Raw genomic sequence first — 20,927 nt, forward strand, 5'->3', positions numbered from 1 at the left:
ATTTGCTGTGTTCAAGATGCTGTGACTCATCCTATTAAATAATTAAAGTTTATTGTCTCTATGTAGAAAGTACATAAGCAAAGGCATAATTCTTAGATAAACTTAATAATTCCTTTTTTAAAGAAGGATGTTTTATTGCTTTTAACATTTATACATATTTGAGATCAGGTTATTGATATTTTAGATCAAACACATCCCTTGGACACTCACCATAGCAAAGTACTTGTAAATCATATGAAGAAAAACATGAACACCTACTGTTCTTACATTCAAATTAAGGAAAAGAGGGCAGGTCCATAAGCAAACGAATGCACAGAAAAACAGCAACAATGCTCCCTTTAAGGCAAAATTTGATGCTTTGCTTTAAGATATTTTGAGCATATTTTGTGTGCAGAGCACTATGCTAGACCCTCAAAATAATGTAAAACTTCATTAGTTTCAATTTCTCACTAAAGAGAGCTTCAGCTGAGTGGAGTAGACAGGTGCATATGGGATAATAAGAAAGACAGCAATGGGTTTATGCAGGAAACTGCTTGCCAAGGGAAATGAAGACATTATCGGGGACACTGTTTGTGGTTCTAATATTAAAAGTAATAAGGCAATTGTCAAATCTGAGTAAAGTACTCATTAGAGGAGCTTTCTCAAGGGACGAAGATTAAGGTTTCCCTGCAAGGGTTAGAAAGGAATCTCTAAAAGTGCCAAGACTTCCTCTGCTTACCTAGGTTGGAAGCCCACCCAGAAGGATTGCTCAGTACTGCTAATGAAAACGCTGTGTGCAGTAGTTAGAACAAAGGCTCATCTGTTTCTCAGGACCAGTTTCACCACAAGCATCTCATCCTTGTTTGAATGTATTCTAAGCATTCTAACCAACACAGTAACAATCTTTTGTAATCCAAGGGTTGTGATGATATTGGAGAAGGAAGAAAGGTACAAATTCAAATGAAACTTAACAACCAAAGAGGAAGTTCTCTGTATAATGTAAATATAGTTTATAATGGGCAAATATAGTTTAATATTTTCATAAGTACACTATTGAAAATAAGAATTTTTCTTGCATTTTATATAACAGATCTGTGGCACAGTTATGATGTACAACCCAAATGTCTTAGAACAGTGGTTTTTATTGGTAAATGAAGTGTAGTAAAATTGTGACTACCCCCTAGAGCTATTTAGATATCATGGGTAATAATTACCCTCCTCTCATCTTTATGCATCTATTTCTTGTATAAACAGGGCTAGTGGATTAATGTTCATATTTGACAGAAACTTAGAATATTCTTGGTGTTATATGTTACCTCAAAGGAGAATGGGCTTAACATTTTAGACCTCAGTTAGATAGAAAATTCTGTGAGCCTCAGTTTCCAAATCTATAGCATGAAGGTATAGATGATGAGTTGACTGCTGAATGATACCTAAGATAACATTGTTAGTACATTGGAAAGTTGGGAACAGAATGCTAAACGCTCACACTTATAGGCTGGTGATTTTTTTCTCTATGACTTACCTTTTATTTATTTATTATTAAGATAAATATCTCTATGCCATATTGGTAGGGGTAGGGGCAGAAGATATTATTGAATCACTTTCCAAAATAAAAGCATAGGCTGGATTCCAAAACCCACTCCATAGCCTCCTCTACCATTGACATCCCCCACTACAGGGGTACATTTGCTACGAATGATGAACAACATTATCACCCAAGGTCCATAGTTTACATTAGGGTTCACTCTCGCTGTTTGCATTCTATGGGTTTTGACAAATAAATAATGACATGCATCTACCATTATACTATCATACAGAGTATTTTCACTGCCCTAAAAATCCTCTGTGGTCCTCCTATTTATCCCTCCCTCCCCTCTAACTCCTGGCAATCACTGATCTTTTTACTGTCTCTTTAATTTTGCTTTTTCCAGAATGTCACACAGTTGGAATCATGCTAAGTCTTTTCAGACTGGCTTCTTTCACTTAACAATATGAATTTGTTTATTCCATGTCTTTTTATGGCTTGATAGCTTATTTCTTTTTAGTGCTGAATATTCCATAGCCTGGATGTACCGCACTTTATCCATTCACCTGCTGAATGACATCTTGGTTTTCTTGCAAGTTTTAGCAATTATGAATAAACCTGTTACAAACATCTGTATGCAGGTTTTAGTTCATCCATAACTTTTCAGTTAATTTGTATAAACCCCAGGGAATGGGCAATTGCAGGATCTTACGGTAAAATTTATTAAGTTACCTAAGAAACTGCCAAACTGGATTTCAAAGTGCAGTACCGTTTTGAGTTTTCATAAGCAATTAGGCAGCATTTTATAATTTGTTTTCATATCAATTGCCAGACTGCAATCCAGCAGATCCATCATTCACGTGGCTCTATGTTTAGTGTGTGTTCACACTCTCCCCCTTAACCTCCTCTTCCCTCTTCTCTTCTTTACTCTGCTTTTCTCCCTTCCAATAAGCTCCACGCAAACAAGAAATATGTACAACTAGTTTTCTTCTATTCTCCAAGTTGATGCCACATAATAGATTCTGAATAAGCCTTTGTGTATCAAATGAACAATAATATGGATGAGACTATAAATGTTTTGGATTTAATTAATCATACTATAAATTTGCAATCCAGAGGCTATTGGGTGCAATGCCATACAACATTAAATATATCACAAATTCCTTTCTGCCATAATGGTTAAGTGATTTAAAATATCATTTGAGCCATAAGCTACCATGAGAAGTAGTTATTATTTGTGAAGCTTTAACTATTTGGCAGGCTAAATGTTTTAGATGCATACCTCATTTAATGTTTAAAACAAACTCGTGACATAAGAATCATTATTCTCCTTATCGTGCAGATGAGGAAACAGATTCAGAGTTTGAAACACTTATCCAGAGCTGGAAATTGTTAGAATTACATTTTTCCATTAAATCCAAATCTTATACTCATAAACACTAGGTCAGAAAGATTTTATTCTGCATTCAGCTCGAGTTCTGGATCTTTTCATTCTGAGCTATGCTCAAATTTCTCTTGTCAAAAACAGTCTACACTATAAAGGACTAAACTCATATCATTCCTACAAAAATTTTCTTATGTTTTTGCACCAGACTTTCTTATTTCACATGGTTCTTATGTTTTAACAAATAGAACTGTGCATTTTACATTTGCCAGTTGATTCTATAAGTAACTAAATGCAGGCTAGACAGCAGGAGGAAATATGATAACCCACATCTACTGCATTTCTTTGATGATAAAAACCAATCTCTCTGCTTCCCTGCTCTTTCTGGCATTGCCACTGAGAAACAGCAGGATTTTTGTGCTTCCCTTGTGTCCTGGGAGTCCTTTTTTATTCATACTCAATGCACCTGGTTTAGCATTTTCCTCTTAATTAAAAATAAATGAAATTAAGAAAAAAGTGGCTCTACAGGGAAGAATAAGACCTGTTGATCCTCTTCCTCCATGTGGTACTGTGGTTCAGCTCATCATATTTTGTTTGTAGCATTTGATTTATTTTAGGTGTTAGATGCTATCCTTGTAACATAGTGCTTGATTTGTTTTGTCTTACTTTGTGTAACTGTTTTCATGTCATTAGCACTTGCATTTCCTAAGTAAAGGGAGGATTGTATACACAGGCTCAGAACTTGAAGCTCAGCTTCAAAACATTCTACCTGTAAGCCTAACTCATTGAAGAGAGAAAGATAACATGTCTTGCCAAAGTATGTTATAGAAAATAGGCTTGGTAGTGCTCAGAGGCATCCTGTTTAATGTTTTAAAATGAAGATTTCACCTTTATGTTCTAAAGGTAAAGAAAAGTGTAAAATTATCAGTGTTTTGATAAATCGTTGATGTGTGTCATGCACACAACTGTGACAGTTTTGGTTGGTGTAGAATAGCATCCCAATGAAAGAAAAAGATAAATAAATGATATTTATCAGCTAACATGTTTTGATAGAGTTACATATATACGATGCTATAGATGTCAAAATAAAGATATGACTGGAATATGTGGAAGTTGTCCTACAGAGAACAGGTAAGGAAGGTTGCAAGTTATTTATAAGCAACGTACATGGAAGGGTGTGAGGGTGTGTTATTTAAAAACAAAAGTTATGGGCTTCCCTGGTGGCGCAGTGGTTGAGAGTCCACCTGCCGATGCAGGGGACACGGGTTTGTGCCTTGGTCTGGGAAGATCCCACATGCCGCAGAGCGGCTGGACCCGTGAGCCACGGCCGCTGAGCCTGAGTTAGTACACATATGTTAGTACTTCTTGAGGACTTGATTTACAGAATTACTTGAGATGTGATTTAAGGAGATCAAACAAGTAAAGAAGAGAGAAAACATGAATAGAAACAAGTATAACACAAATTAGAAAGAGATGAGTGGCCTAAGGTGTAAACAATTAGAGGATTGTAGGGATTCAGAGAATGAAGACATTATTTCTATTGCAGGAATTAGTAAATGAATCATGAAATGAGTGTCTTTCCTCATGAACAATACTTGAACACTCTGTGACTGAGGAAAGATACCCTAAATTGCATAGGCATATGGTGGTAAGGAAACTTTCTACTTACCAGCTCTCAAATGACCATTGGAGAATCCTGGTTGTTCACACTGGTGAGTCTATAGTATCTGCTAGTTTCATCTATTCTTCCTGAAATAGTAGGTTAGTCCAGGGCATTTGACTTCTGAGATATTTTAGTGGCTCTTAACTTGTACATACTCAGGGCTCTGAATCAGATATCAGATCGTAGGACTGGTGATTCATAGACAGTGGCCTCAGAGAAATCTTGAATATGCTTGATTTCAATGTGGGGAGGGGGGATTTGGAGCCACAATTTAGAGGAGGCTATTGGCATTAGGAACCCAGAGATTTCATTGTATCAATCACACTGATAATTTGCATCTATAATAATTATGATAGTTATTAAATGATTCTGATATGATGGCTGATAGAGTAGATTTTCAATAGTGCTGTGTTGAATTATATCAAATCAAGTACAAATTATTTAAATTTAAATTGAATACAATGGTATTTCCAACATGAGCTCTGCCACAAACAAGACTATAACTTTAAAATTCAAACTACTTCAGCTTACTCAGTCCAATAAGTATAGTTAACTATCACCTCTTTGATTAGGATCACAGAGAGGAAAATTAATTGCATGTAACTGAATTCATCCATTGTGGAAAGTTGATAAAATACCATTCGCTTAAAATTTGAAGATACCCCATTTATGTGCATCTTCTATCAAAATATAATAAGATAATTGTTATATGGATTGTTTTATTTCTAAAACTTGATCTGGACTTTTAGGGTTTTATTTATGTGAAAACAGTAGAAAAGTATTCAGAGCAAACTAATTACAAAGGTAGTTTTAATCCAATCTTTCTATAACTCCAAAAAAATTTTTTTTAATTTTTTTATGTACACAGGCACATTTACCAGTACATAGAAAGGGGGAAAATGTTTAAATATCTTCATTATAAATGTATTAGAAATATATTATTTATGTATCTGCTCTGAGTAATTTGTATGTATAATTAACTTTCAAATGATTATCTTATTTCTCAAATTGTTCTTTCATTAATTAAAATGTGGTTCTCAAATTAAGACCCATTGTACTCCACAGGCTTTTTTGTCACCTGTGAATTTCAATGAAAACTAAGTAATATGAAGATCTTTTCTTAAGACTCCAGTTCAGCATTTCTAATCAATTTGAGTTGACTAGATCAAAGGCTCTTGGTCTCCAACTCATTAGAAACATTACTGTCTTCTTTCAACCCAATGTGAAGCAGTCTCACTTAGCCCAAGACCACAGTCTCCCCAAGAACATCCTTTACTAACCTATATCTCACACACAGAGCCAGACACTTAAGGACTATTTTGGTTCTTAAACAGCTATATACTACTGGGAGTTCAAAATGTGTCAAACGATAATTACAATATGATAGGTAATAGACACAGTTAAGGTCTGCACAATATTTCATGAAAGCACAGTAGTGATGTACAGTGGACTCTTGAACAACATGTGTTTAAAATACATGCATGGATCCACTTACACACGGAGGTTTTTGTTTTTGTTTTTTTCCAATAGTAAATTCTACAGCACTACATGCTCTGCAGTTGGTTGGATCAGAGGATGCAGAAACTCTGATACAGAGAAACCAATAAGTTATAAGCAGATTTTTGGCTGTGTGGAGGGTCAGTACCTCTAACCCCCATGTTGTTCAAGGGTCAACTGTATTTTTTTAAAACTGGAGGAACACAGAAGAGAATACTGAGAGAATACTTATAATGAACTGAACCAAAAAAGTTGGGTACCTAGATTACCTGTGTTCAAGGTGGGAATATGTGGCAGAAGTGGGATTCACAAAGGAAAACAACATATGTGAAATAGGAATTAGCCTAGCATATGTGAAAAAATGGTAAGAAATGATAATAAGTTTTGAGAAATGGCCAGTGGCTTTGTGTGCTATGCTAAATCATTTTTGTTTTTGCCTAGGAAGAGTGGTAAACCACTGATGATTTTCTAAGCTGAGGAATGACCTGGTCAGATTTTATTTTAAAAGATAACTTTGGCACACATTCCACCAGCACAAGAGACAATGGGACTGTCCTTCCATCAGCTGTATCCCCGTCTAGGACTTGCTAAGCAGCCATAAAACTCACTCAGGGCTCTATTTTTATCATACCCAAAGCCCAGGAGTTACCTCATACAACTTAAGTGTGGTGTAGGGGAGGTTGCTAAGTGACTTTGATCTTATTTAACTTCCCAGTTCTTAAAATCAAAGAATTTATCCATTCTTCCTAGCACATCTTTGTTTAGTAGTTGAGTATTCCTTAACAAGAGACCCTGGAAACAGGAGAAACTGTTTTTCTCAAGTGTATAAGACACAAAGGGAAAGTAGAATAGTACCAGCTGTACATTTTCACCTGTCGCCTCTGGTCTCAAGACAGACTATTCACATGATTTGGGTCCTTATTTCTCAGAGGAAACTTAATCTCCCTTGTAAGTCAAGACTGGCATCTATTGGACTCTCATATTTGGTTGCTTGCATTTCTTGTGACATATGGCATGTGAAGGGTCATTTGTGTTTCAAACATCAATTATGTAATGTGTGGGTGGAAATATACTGATATTTTGCAAATTCAACTATTTAATGTATAGAGACAATTTTGTAAGTATCGTTTATATATTCATTCAAGGAACCCTCATTGGCTAATGGCCAACCAACAGTGTGCTGAGTAGGGCTCAGAATGGAACATACGTAGGCGTCTACCTAGTGGTTCTTGTAGCATACCAGAAAAGACACAGCAATAAAGGTAATTGACAAATGAAAATAAAATTCAAACTGTACTTAGTTTTCTGAAAGAAAAGAAAACGTTGCAGTGAGAGAAAAATAATGCAGGTGACAGAGAAGTTCTTTCTAAGGGGGGTACACTTCAGACCTGAGCACGAGAAGAAATCATCCAAGGGAAAAGTGAGAGTTGGACGTGCTGTCAGGGGTATGGACACATGCACGGGTCATAAGGAGGAAAAAGCTTTGCTCCACATGCGGTGGTGAAATCAGACACTGTGAGTTGAGCGCAGTAGGTCCAGTGGGAACAAAGGAGAAGATAGGTCGGCAGAAACAGGCAGAGCCAGATTACGTAGTGAGTCAAAAAGAATGGAAAATTATTTGGATTTTCTTCAAATATATAGTGGAAATACATTTAAAATTTTTTTAAGACGGGAGTGATGTGATCTTATTCAGATTATTAAAATATCCTTCCTATTCTGTGTAGAGGGTCTGGAAGGAGGTTAGAAGTATGAGTGAAGCTAGGCCATTGCAATTATTGCATGAATTATTTCATAGGCTTGACCTACGGTTGTGGCAAAGCAAACTGAGAGAAAAAAACTATATTTAAAATATACTATAGAAGAATTAGCAAAACGTGGCATTAAGTAGACATGTTAGATAGAAACCAGAAATACCTTGAGCAATCGAGCGAAGGTGTTGCATTTCCTGAGCGGAGAGGATCGTTATAGGAACGTGTTAGAACAAGCAGTTCATCACTGTAATACTGTATGTGTCAAATATTAGGTCCCCATGAGGTTTTTAACTAGTGGTGCTAAATAAGTCATTGGTTATAAAAGAATATACTTCAAGAGGTGTGAGGTGGAGATATAGTTTGGAGACTCATGAATATACAGATATCTTTATGGTTTTTTGAATAGATGAAAATACTTCTGGGGAAAATGTAGGAAAAAATGGATAAAAGGTTGAAGATAAAGCTCCAAGGAATTCCAAATTAAAGACCAGAATGAAGAGAAGAGGCCAAGGGAGGAGACAGGAGTAGGGAGAGAGGTAGGAAGTATGGGAGAAACCAAACGTTTCAGAAGATAGTGGTTGGTTCTGTTAAATATTGTTGAGGATTTGAATAAAATGATTACCTCAAACCGTGCTTTGAATAGAACAGCATGGTTGTATTTCTGGAAATTTACATGAATATTTTTAGTGACATGATGACATGACAGCTGGATTAGAATGGCTGGAAGAAAGAACGGAATGTGTGAGAGATCTGGCCAATACATCTCTCAAAATGTGTGTCTAGAAAGGGGAAAAAGAAACGGGGAAATAGCTAGATAAAAATGTCTCTTCAAAAAATGTTATCTTTTAGTTTTTTTCCCACAAATGTTTACTAACTCCCAAATATGTAACTATGTACTGGGCCTGGGCTTTCAGGGGAAAGTGGAACAAACATAACCAGCTGCCTAGAGGCACGTTTAGTTTACTTATAAAGACATATAAGTCAAGTTGGCACACAAACAGTCATATAATTAACAATTTTGATTATTGGCATGGACCCTACATATTGACTTTATGTAGAAAATTCTAGAAAAGCTAGAAATAAAAATACTTATCCCAATTGTATAAGCACAAAATTATGTCAGTATTACATAGTTTACACCAAAGTATTCTTAACGTTTGATCTCCGATCATTAATATATATATTTTTTATTACTATGGATGAATTATATCAATCTTCAGAATATCATTCCTACTTTCAGGTTGACGCCCACATTACCTTTTATCTCCCCATCAAGTTAGATAACTGCTTACAGAAATCTGCCTGTATCCTCTATAGGACAGCAACACTGAATCAATTAGTGTCTTAACCAGAAAAAAGCAGAAACCATCTCTAGCATTTATAATAGAGGGAACTGGTTACAGGGGTGAGGGAAGAGCTGAGATCCAACCAAAAGTTAGCAAGGCAACTGGAGATTAGCCACGGCACGAAACCACTGCAGGCTGGAAGGGGGAAGTGTTCACCGCACAGGGCATCTGGAGGATGCAGACATGGGAGCGGAAAGGATGCAGTCTGGGACACCGTGTGCATACGTTGGCATGGGGGGGGCGGAGATGTCTACGTTTTGCTCCCCCCTCACCCTCTCCCGAGACCCTAGTGCCTCCCATTGGTGGAAGCCAGCAAATGAGGAACCCAGGAAGTGAAGCCTGCAGGGGGCAGGATTCCTAGCAAAGCCTGAGAGCGGAGTGGGAAGGAGGGGATCTGAGGGCACAAAGGTCCAGGACTGACTCAAACAAAAATTACAAACCCCGCCAGCTGGTGGTGCCAACATCCCTAACATGACGACTGCCTGGTCTCCAAGACTGGAGAGGACCCAACGTCTTGGTGTTTACTGTGTTGAAGTTAGTGGGACAATGCATTAGTTTTCCATTGCTGCAGAACAAATTACTACAAGTTCAGCAGCTTAAGACAACCCCCATTTATCAGCTGTAGTTCTGTAGGTGAGCAGTCAGCCTGAGATCAGTGTGTCAGCTGGGCTACATTCTCCTCTGAAGATTGGGTGAAAATCTACTTCCAGGCTCATTTCTGCCAATGGCAGCATTCAGTTCTGTGGCCAGGCTGGCTGCAGCTGGAGGCTGCTCTCAACTCCTAAAGGCCGCTTGACTGTCTTGCCACGTGGCTCCCTCTGTCTTTAAACCAGCAACAAGGCTCAAATCCTTGTTATACTTCAAATCCCTGGCTTCCTCCTCTGTGACCAGTCAGAGAAAACTCTGCTTTTAAAAGGCTTATGTAATCTCCCTTTCTTAAGGTCAACCGTACCATGTAAGTCACCTAGGCTGATCATGTGGCGAAACCATCATGTCTTATACAGCGTCCATACACTGGTGGGTGGGAGAGTTGGGTGGGCAGGAAGCTTGAGGGCCATCTTAGAACATAGCATTCTGCCTACCATAGATAGGACAGTAAAAAGTTTCAGTTTGTAATCCCCTCTCCTCTTATCTAATTAACAAGTTATGGGAAAAGTATACTATCTAGATGTGAACTATTGGCTATTGGTCTTGTGACTGGACTGTGATTTGTAACTTGTGACATGAGAATTTTAAGCAGTAAATTGATGCAGTGAAATTTTTATAGACTTGGAAATGATGTAAACGATGCAAAAGTTTGCCAAAAAGTGGAGATTGTTTAAAGAGAACCAAGTTTAGTGAATCTTTGCTAATGCAACAGGACAGTTGCAATTAGCATAAATTGAAAGTTTCACTTTCAACTTCAACAAACCTGGGAAAAGCTTATTGTTTCTTAGAACTGTAATCAATGGGCCAACTAAATCTATACTTAGAGACTGATTTGCTTGGTTACTTTATCTTGGTTCCTCTGCTTGATGTATTCTTTATAATTCTACAAGGAACAACCATACCATGAATTTGGCACACCAGTGATCTGAATTGTTTCTTCTAATTATCTAAAAGATATTTCATTTTAAGAAGGAAAATATTACCCAGAGAAAATTGTCAAAGAGCACCAAGCTACAAGTGGGTAGATCCAATGTTCTAGTCTGGGAAAATTAGTATGTATATGGAGGCTGCCATCATGGCTGTGTGACCTGTGAGTTGGAGAGACCCTGCCATTAGAAGACCCTTCCCACATCACACACACACACACACACACACACACACACAGTCCAATGTTCTGCTGTTGTTGACTTGAATATTTAATCATTTCTCAACAAGGGGCTTTATATTTTTATTTTCACTAGCCTCCACAAATTATGTACACAGTTTGCTATATAAACAATGACATATTAATAATGTATATTTCAATGGGGTTGGACAAATTCAAGCTTTCAATTATTTTAGTAAATTTGAAAGAGTAAATTTGGCCTACCTGTTCTGATGAAAGTAGATTAATCCACAGAATTAAATTGATACAAAACTGATTGCGACCACTGGGATCTTTGCTGTTGTTTGCTGTATTACATACTCATCATTTCAAGTAGAAAATAAGGATGAAGTACAATATTCCACTGTCAAATGTGACCATCTGTAGAATGAAAAATTATCTGCTAGGTTGTAAACTCATTTCAGTGAGAGACACTGTTTTGCCCAGATCTTAAAACATTATTGGTGATCATTAAATTTAATTGATAGTGGCATTTGTTAAACAGGCTGAGTAGTAGAACATTTTAATTTTTTATCTAAAATAATCAGCTATAGGGTAGAACTGTTCATAACAAATGTTGAAGCTGTAACAAGAGGCAAAATTATGATCGTGAGTGTGGGTTCAAGCTCCTCATTGCCTACATATGAATCCCAACTCTGCCATTCTCTAGCTTTATGGCTAGAGAATTAGGGAGGAGGGCTATGGTATCTTTTAAATCATACTTTCTTAATTAACAGAAATGATTTAAGGGTAATTCTGCCTTAAGAAAGACTCATATTTCCAGTTTACTACTCTATCTCCACATTTGGACAGCTAATAAACTTCTCAAATTTAAAGTATTTAAATAGAAATCTGGATCCACCTCCATTCCCTAGCTGGTCTCCACCAGTGTTCTTCAAATTAGTAAGTGGCACCTCTACTCATCCATTAACAGGAACAAGAACCTAGGAATCATTTATTAACCTTCTCTTCTCACTCCAGACATCAATCTACCAACATATCTCATAGGCTCTGTCTCTCAAGTATCTCCTGAAAGTACCCTTACTCTATCTACCACTACTTTCACTCCAGGCTAATCTATTTCTGTCTCTCACCAAGGCTACTGCCAGCTTCCAACTGATGCCCCAGCTTCCATTCTGTCCCTTCTTCAGACTCCCTTAAGAGTCTATTATCTATGTAGCATTAACATAATCTTTTCATAAGTCAAACCATATCATTTTTCTACTCTAAATATTAAATATTCCAATGGCTGCCCATCACACTCAGAATTAATTCCAAATTCAAGAACAAACAAATCATCCGGCATGATATCTCTCCTGGCCATGTCGATGACCTCATTTCCGTCCACCAATGGCCTTCCCTCATTCTCTTTATCTACACTGCCCATCTTTCTGTTGCTCAAATACACAAGCACGTTTCTGCCTTGAGGTCTTTGTACTACCATTCTTTCTGCCTTGAATACTCTTTCCTCAGATATTTACTTAATTCAGATCCCTGATCAAAGAAGACTTCCCTAACCACTCGTCCAAAACAGCCCTCTGTGCTTTTCCTCATTATTTATCTCACAAAATTTTGTCTTTAAGCAAATTATTGCTAGTTACTATTAATGAATTCTAATTCCTTTACTGAAATACAAGCTATATGATGGGAGAAACTTTGCTAATCTTGTTGACTAGTTCATTCCCAGCCTTTACAGCAGTCACTGACACTTAGAAATTGACCAACAAATATTTGTTGAGCAAAGACAAGCGAGCTACACAATGTCCATTAAAAAGTGGATGGCCAGGACTTCCCTGGTGGCACAGTGGTTAAGAATCCTCCTGCCAATGCAGGGGACACAGGTTCGAGCCCTGGTCTGGGAAGATCCCACGTGCTGCAGAGCAACTAAGCCTGTGCGCCACAACTACTGAGCCCATGTGCCACAGCTACTGAAGCCTGTGCACCTGGAACCTGTGCTCCACAACAAGAGAAGCCCCAGCAATGAGAAGCCCGCACACCACAGTGAAGAGTAACCCCCACTAGCCGCGACTTAGAGAAAGCCTGCACTCAGCAACGAAGACCCAACGCAGCCAAAAATAAATAAAATAAAATAAAATTTTTAAAAAGTGGATGACCATATTCTCATAAAGCTTTGACTCAAAAAGTCCTATTTGCGTTGTGTTCCTTAAACATAGATTCAGAAATAAAAATATATTTTTTAAAGTCGTGAAATTTTGTAGAAATGATGATCATCTTGGCACATGTTAAGTTTCAATAAATATCAGTGAATAAAACAAATAATGGCAGGCACTCAATACATAGTTGATGGATGAATGAATGAGTGAATGAGGATGTATTGGCCAAATAAGTTACTATGGTAACCACCAAATTAAGAAAGAAATATACAAAATTAAAGGCTTACTGAATTAAAGCAAAGCTAAATATTTGAAATGCTATATCTTTCAATGTAATCAGGCAGATATAGAAAAAGAAATGTTCAATCATTTATGAGGTGCTTTTTAAATTTAATTTTCTCATAGCTAACAAAGAATATTATCAGAAAGACCAGGTGAGGCAAAGATTGATGTATTAGTAAGGAAAATGCTAGCTGCTATAACAATAACCTCCAAAATTTTGCTAGCCTGATACAATATAAATTTATTTTCCATTCACATGAAGTCCAAGTGAGTGTTTCTGACTTCAGATATTCTCCTTCAGATAGACTTTTAGGAACTTAGGCTAATTCCTTTCTGTGGCTACCCATCTTTAATATGTGTTTTCAGAGGTCAGCACACAGGGACAGAGGCCAGAGGATCACACATGGTACATTCACCCTTCCTTGGGTAGAAGTAAGTCACATGATCACACAGAGACACAAGAGTAACTGAGACATGTAATCCAAGAGGAAGAGGAGATAGGTTTAGTGAATATGTAGTGAGCTTTCCCATGAAGTTTGGGATTTAACTAAGGAAAATATGATAGTCTCTCTAAGACAAATTGTATTGGCATATGTGTATGTGTATGTGCCTGTGCGTATAGACAGAGAAAGTTCAAACAATTAAAATCTATTTGGAAGAACATTAAAAAATATGATTTAAAAGTTGCTAGTACTTGGGAATATAACAAGATGTTTCCTATCAACCTCAAAATTGGGAAAGTAAATTCAGCTTTGAGAGTTAAAGGCTAAAAGCAGCAGAGGATGTATGTGAGCCTAGGCATGCAACATAGGAAAGAGGGAGTATGGCTTCCCGGCTGCTGGACCTAAGTGTCACCTGGAAGACGAATATATTTACACATCAATAATATAACAGTCAACACTATTAGAGAACATATGAGAATAATAGAGACAAATGTCAGCAGTGCCAGTGTCAAGTTGTCTAATAGGTAGATAACTTTAATCAGTGATACATCAGTTAACATCAAGTATTCAAGATCATTCTTCTGGCAGTACCTTAGTCTGATGTTGTTAAGCGTTTGAAAACTAGTTTTACATGTTCTGATCTAATGCACATCAGGGAAACCTGTGATTCTTGGGTAGCTCTGCTGACATGGAGAGAACTTGTTGATCACAGAGACTTTGAGGGTCCTTAATCCTGTGGTGATGATTTCTCAAGGTAGTTAATTATGGCTTCTGATTGTGATTCTGGAGGGGAAAGCTGACCAAATCTTTCATAGCTGACCTTGGGCTTCTCTGTGATAATGAAATAAGAAGAATCACCTGTTTACCTCCCCGCTCTCATGCAAATATTTATGAGCAGTGTAACAGCTAGGTTTTCACTGTAAGCTAGCATATTGGCATTCTGGTTTTTATCCTAGTTTCCTGTGCATTGTCATTAATCTGTGAAGTCCTTCTAGGGCTTGCTGCTTACCCTTGAGTGGAGAAAAGGACAATGTCTTGGTCTTGAATGTGTGGAATGATAATAGATATGTTTTTCTTGCTGTTTCTTCTATTGCTTCTAGCTTCACTTTTTACTGTTTTCTACATGTTAGATTTTTAAGGTAGTTATATAACACTGGCCTTTAAGCTTTATATACTTTAATGTGTGAGTTGAAAGTTCATACAGAATATATAACTGTGAAACAAACAAAAAAGGGATAACTAAAGCAAAATTTACATTTTGTACAAATTAGATACAATCTTGGACAAATACTGTAACAGTGAAGCAGAGCTACCTATGAATGTCTTTACTGTTAGAAAATAGGTATGTGGTATTTACTTAAAATTCAAAATGTTTCAAATAGTATAACTAATTTTTAACTCTACATTTAAAGGAGAATCCCTGATCCATTTGCACTTATTTATACATGCCTCACAACTCTCTTTCCTATGAATTAAAAATTAATTTCTTTATGTGGAAATTATTTTATACGTATATGGCAGAAGTAGGCCATTCAGGTCAAGCTAAAACAGAAAAGGAGCCTTGCTTTTTAAACCAATGTGTATTAAAATGATTCAAAAACTCACAAGATAATGTCTTCAAATTATCTGTTGTAGATTGTGTGTTTTATTTTAGTTTCCAACTAAATATGACATTAGAGAAGAAAAGTTTAAAATTTGTAACAGAGTTTTTATTTTCATATTTTCTACCATAAAGTACAGATTCTTCATTGGAAAAAATATCCTCAAAGCAAATGGAAAGTAGTATTTTGACTTAAAGGAATCAAGAATAAATTTAGGCATTCAGTTTGAGCATATCTAAAATTTGAAGAATTTAATTAATTTTGAAGTATAGGTAAATTTACTATAGAGATTCCATTTTCTACACAATAAGGTGGTGAGCTAACTAATATAACTATGAAAGTTCAAATGGACCTCAAAACTAACTTAAAAATTCTCAGGGGCAAAGAAACTATGTGCTTAACTATTGCAACTGTCATTTGCAGATCTGCTCCATTGGGCTTCTCTGTGATAATGAAATAAGAAGAATCACCTGTTTACCTCCCAGCTCTCAACGAAAAGAGGCCACTTCCACACAAACATACACAGGGCCCACCTCAGGGACTTCGGTCAGTAGCCTCTCACCTGCCAGGGCTACCCAACTGTGGGCCATAGTGAACACTACTCCAGTTGGTGAAGGTAAGTAGATGAGAGTATTATGCGGAGAAGTTTGAAAAAGTTATGTTTTAAAACATATTTTCTGACTTATTTCAATATTTATTTTTCTAAGACACTTGATTTTTCAGGGCTATAAAATTGGCTTAGAATTTTTGTTGGTTATGTGCTGTGTTTTAAGTTTTAAAAACGTTGGTGTCCTTTATGAATAAATACTCTTTCTGAAACAGTGCAAAAATGTTCATGAATAGTCTTTATTCTGATATGTAAATTTTGGTAGATAACTGAACCCCAATTCTACCTCATTTTGTTTCAACTATCAGTAAAACTTATTTAAAAGACCTGTACTACTTGCCTCATTATGTCTTTATTTAACATCCTCTGAATCATTATATGTAAACTTATATTCCTATCAATTTATTGGAAAAACACTCAGATTTTTAAAAATCTGTTTTTTCCTATTGGGAAGTATTTTGACAGGTTGAGTATGTTTTGACACATCTTATTTAACTTACTAAATCAAATGGTGCCATACTGTAAATAGTATATTGTATGTTAAATTCCAAATTCTTTCTTGTCTCTCAGGATAAGTAGAATGAGAATTATAGCCTTTAACAAGGTATTCCTTGTTTAAAAAAATATTTTTAAAGCCTAATGGATATTATAAGCATAAAGGTATACTGCTCTATATTTTTTCTGTATAATTTCTGTTCTTTTAAGGAATTAATTTGAAATATGGTATCTAATATATAAAAAAATTGTCTCTTCAGAAAGTAAAATGAAATTTCTAATATTTCTAACTCATTAGGTCAAATATTCTTTTATATTTTTTACTGTCAAAGAATTGTAAATTTTCTTGTTTCATACTTCAAAGGCATCATTATTTTGGAATGAAGGTTATTCTAAAGAAGACCATTTGTTCTGAATTTGGCCACCCCAGGGAGTATGAATAATAGAACTCTGCATTTATGCAGCCTGTGAAGTCACTAAACTTTCTCATACACGTTTATTAGAAATATGATTTACAGAGCCACATTAGTCTGCATATATATAATGTGTATAAGGTGCGGTGTAATTTGCAGAAGATTCAGCCCAGGGCTTAATCCATTTTTCTTCTTCCTTTTCTTTCTTGCTCTCTCGTCCTTTCTTTCTTACCTTTTCCTCTCTGAAGGTCCAAAACAGACAGACTTCTTCCAGCACGACGTTCTCCCAACCACTGGTTTGGCAGCATTAAATATTGGCACGTCCTCTGAAAGCTATTTACTCGAAGAACTGATTTCCACTAAAGAGCTTTCAGCAAAACACAGTCTTCCTTCTTCAGCAGATGTTTCCTCTTCTCAGTTTCTGAATTTTGGTGCTCATGACCCAGCACAAATCGTCGGGGGCAAAACATCTGTATCATGTATGCCCATCCAAACTCCAGTGGGCGCACCAGGTCTCTTTTTCCCTGATAGGGGAGAGAGCACCCCGTTTATCATCTCTTCCTTAATGACAGATTTTATTTTTCCTACACAATCTTTATTATCTGAGAGCTCCCGGACTGTTGTCTTGTCTGCTACCACAATGAGTTCAGTAACTAGTGGTGTTCCAGGGACTGTTGTTGAGTTAAACAGACACTCATTACTCTCCCGTGGCTTCCCGCCCGCAACTGCTTCCGTGAGTGCACCTCCAGTCGTCTCTCAAGAGGATATTGAAGGATATTCAGCTCTTTCGTTAATTTCAAGAAGAGAGTCCTGGAGACTGCTGAGCTCTTCGATGTCTCCCATTTCTCCTGCTAAGATAATCATATCCAAGCAGGTAGCCGTCTTAAATTCATCAACTCTGCACCAATTCACCACACGAGCCTCCATTCCCAGTGAAGATCAGGTTATTATCGAAGCATCCAGCAACCAGAGACTCACAAATATCAAACCACAGGCTGCTGATTCTTTAAGTGAATTAAGCCAAACATGTGCAACGTGTTCTATGACTGAAATAAAATCCTTTCATGAATTTTCAGATCAAGTTTTGCATAACAAACAGTCCCACTTTTACGAGACATCCTGGTTGAATTCAGCAGTATTAGCCAGGTGGTTTGCACGAATGGGAACACAAACTATCACTTCTGGACATTCACTTCCTTCAGCTGCTGAAATCACGCCATCAGTGGCAATCACAGAACTGTCATCTTTATTTCCTTCTACAAAGAGTACAAAAAGAAGAATTTTAGTCTCATCCATAGAAGAATATGTTACCCTATCAAGTAATTTGGATGTTAATTTATGTTTGGATAAGATGTGTTCATCCATTATGCCTTCACAAACTGTCCCTTCAGACCTGACGAATTCGGATTTGACTTCACAACTGACTGCTGATGATCCTTCAGTATCAGAAAACATTTTTAAACTATGGAAAATAGGGCTCTATGGTACAACTTTGGGTCCCACTGAGATGCTGAAGGAAGACAAGTTACTGGGCGTGCAAGAGCATGAAGGGTCTTATACCCAGTTCAAACCTCACACAGGGGATGGGTCTCTAAATTTTGAATTAAATTTTCAAAGTCATCCAGAAACTATACATTCAAGTGACCTCAAAAACAACCTGCCACGACATGTAGACTCCACGTCTGATTTTTCAGAAGTAACCTCTCCTGTAGCATTTTCTATAGTTTCAGCAACTCAATCACTTCCAATACAGACCTCTGTCCCCATGTCTGTAGTTATGCCAGATTGGACATATTATACAGATTATCTGACCTTAGCACCTGATTTAAAAGAAGAGGTCAGAACTTCTTCAGAATGGTCCAGATGGGAGCTGCAGCCTCGTGGGCGTGGTCAGGAATCTCCTGCAGCAAGTCAAAGGCTTTCCATCACTAGGTCTCTTATCTGGTCTTCCCTGGAGCCCATTCCGGCACCTCCTCAGCTGATGATTTCTGGTGAGTTCCTCAGTTTTAGTTCTGTAAACTTTTAGAAATGAGTTTCTTTTCTACAGAGAAGAAAGAGCCTGTCATGGTCACCAGGTGCTCTAAACAGCCTCTTTGTAATCAGGGCAGCAGCCAGTTCAATGGAGATGGCCCCTGCTGTTGTACCTGTCACAAGTGGTTATTCTTTACACACTGCCACAAAGGCTCACAGATCAATGCAGGAGTATGTTGGAGATGGCTATACCACAGGCAATCAATCAGCAACAACTAGTTCAAGTCGTCACAATGGATCTTTCAAAGTTTTGGAATAACTCTTATTATTCTCATTTCTTGAAATAGCTTCTTTGTAAGATTGAACACAATATAGCAAACACTTTCTAACATTTTCTTCAGAGCTGGTACTTTTTAAACTGAAAAGATGAAAAAACTCAAGGGAACTCTATTGGATTTTCCCATCCTACATGGTGTGGTTTATCATTTTTTCATGCAAAGCCGTGATGCTTTCACTGTATACATACTACAGAATATAAATTAATGTCTTTTATTTAACAAAAACACCATATAGCAACTGACAGAAGATAATATCCTGTATATGAATTTGAATTCAGAGTCTTGATATAATTAATGAAAAGCCACCTTTCTTAGATAACTGCTCTTAGCTTAAAGCATTTTATAACTTACTAATCTCCTTTACCCTTGTAAATTACTATCAAGTTAGGAAACGTGCAAAAAAAAGTTTAAGAAATTGGATTTTACAGAAAGAGGATATTTTGCATTTTTAAAAGAGTTCTATCTTGTGACATTTCAAGTGTAATTGTGGCAGTGAAGTTAATTTTTCTTCAGTGAGGAATTTATTAGTTTTGTGTGTGTATGTGTGTGCGTATATGCTTCAGAAGAAGTACGCATTATATCAATATTTTAAAGTTTTTAAGTGAGTGACTTATGGCTGGCAAATCAGTAATATGAAAGACCAAATCATTATATTTGGTGTGTCCAATATGATATGATTTTCTTTACAAAGTTTCTAAAAATAACATAGTAAGTTTAATTACAAATTTAAAAGTAGAATCCTCCTTGTACTTTTATAAGATGATAGCTGGTTGTCTAATTTATGACTTATCGACAATGCCTAACACGTCGCTGCTCACAGAGAAGGTTCTTAGTAAATGTAGCTGAGTTACACCTCCTCTCCTACAGTAACCCCATAGCCACCCCTGACTGTCCAGACAATCAGGACACAAATTCCCCATTTCTAGGAAATTGAATCCTAGTTTTGCCCTTTATGAGCAAAATCTTGTCACGTTGCATTTTGCTCATCCCTCACTCCAACTGCAAACATTCTTTGATGGTTTTGACCTCCTCTAATTCGCCTAGCCTCCTTCTAGTTTCTCTTGCCTCCCTAATCCTTTTAGACAAGGTAATCAATCATTTCCAAGACATGCTGGCATTTTTCCAATATCTTCATCCACTGTATTGGTCAGGGTCAAATCAGGGAAAAGATAGCAAACTCCAACTGGGTACTCGGGGAGAGTTTAATAAAAAGATCATTTAAAAATATATGGGTAGGGTATAAGGAAACAATGAGGCATAGTATGGTTTGCTGGGACTAGTACCAGCAGAATGTCATTACTGCCCCTAGGCCAGAACGGGCAAAGGAAAGGGCAGTTACCAGGACCCAGAAACTATGGAGGAAAGCTGCCAGTTTACAGAAGCTGTGGCTTCTCTGTAGGGGAAGACAGAGCAGTCCAAGGCAATCCAAGATGGAGAAGCCCAGGAGATGTACACACAACCTCACTGTCTCCTGTCCCTGTTGACCAAACCCATTCAGGATCTGGAAAAGATCTTTAAAACCACATCTGGTCTAATATTTTCATGTAAAGAAAAGGTGGGGTAGGACATAGTAGAATTGCCTGCAGTGCTAAAATCTTCAGTACATTCTAATACACTGCCAAAGCATGGAAGGAATGTGTCGCCGACGCAGGGAGAATTTCCTTGTATGTTTCTAAAGTGAACCATTGGGCACTACTATTTCCTCCCTTCATGCTGCTTCCAT

General features: G+C 37.1%; 1 protein-coding gene across 1 annotated transcript in view; it reads left to right on the forward strand.

Moving 5' to 3' along the window:
• Positions 1–20,927, forward strand: part of EYS (EGF-like photoreceptor maintenance factor) — a 1,631,219-nt gene that overhangs the window by 780,512 nt on the left and 829,780 nt on the right. Inside the window, 2 exon segments of the mRNA XM_024761621.1 lie at positions 15,804–15,996; positions 17,144–18,886. Coding sequence (XP_024617389.1) covers positions 15,804–15,996; positions 17,144–18,886 — 1,936 coding nt within the window.

The sequence above is a fragment of the Neophocaena asiaeorientalis genome, unplaced genomic scaffold (genome assembly GCF_003031525.2).
Source record: "Neophocaena asiaeorientalis asiaeorientalis breed wild unplaced genomic scaffold, Neophocaena_asiaeorientalis_V1.1 scaffold169, whole genome shotgun sequence".
Lineage (NCBI taxonomy): Eukaryota > Metazoa > Chordata > Mammalia > Artiodactyla > Phocoenidae > Neophocaena > Neophocaena asiaeorientalis.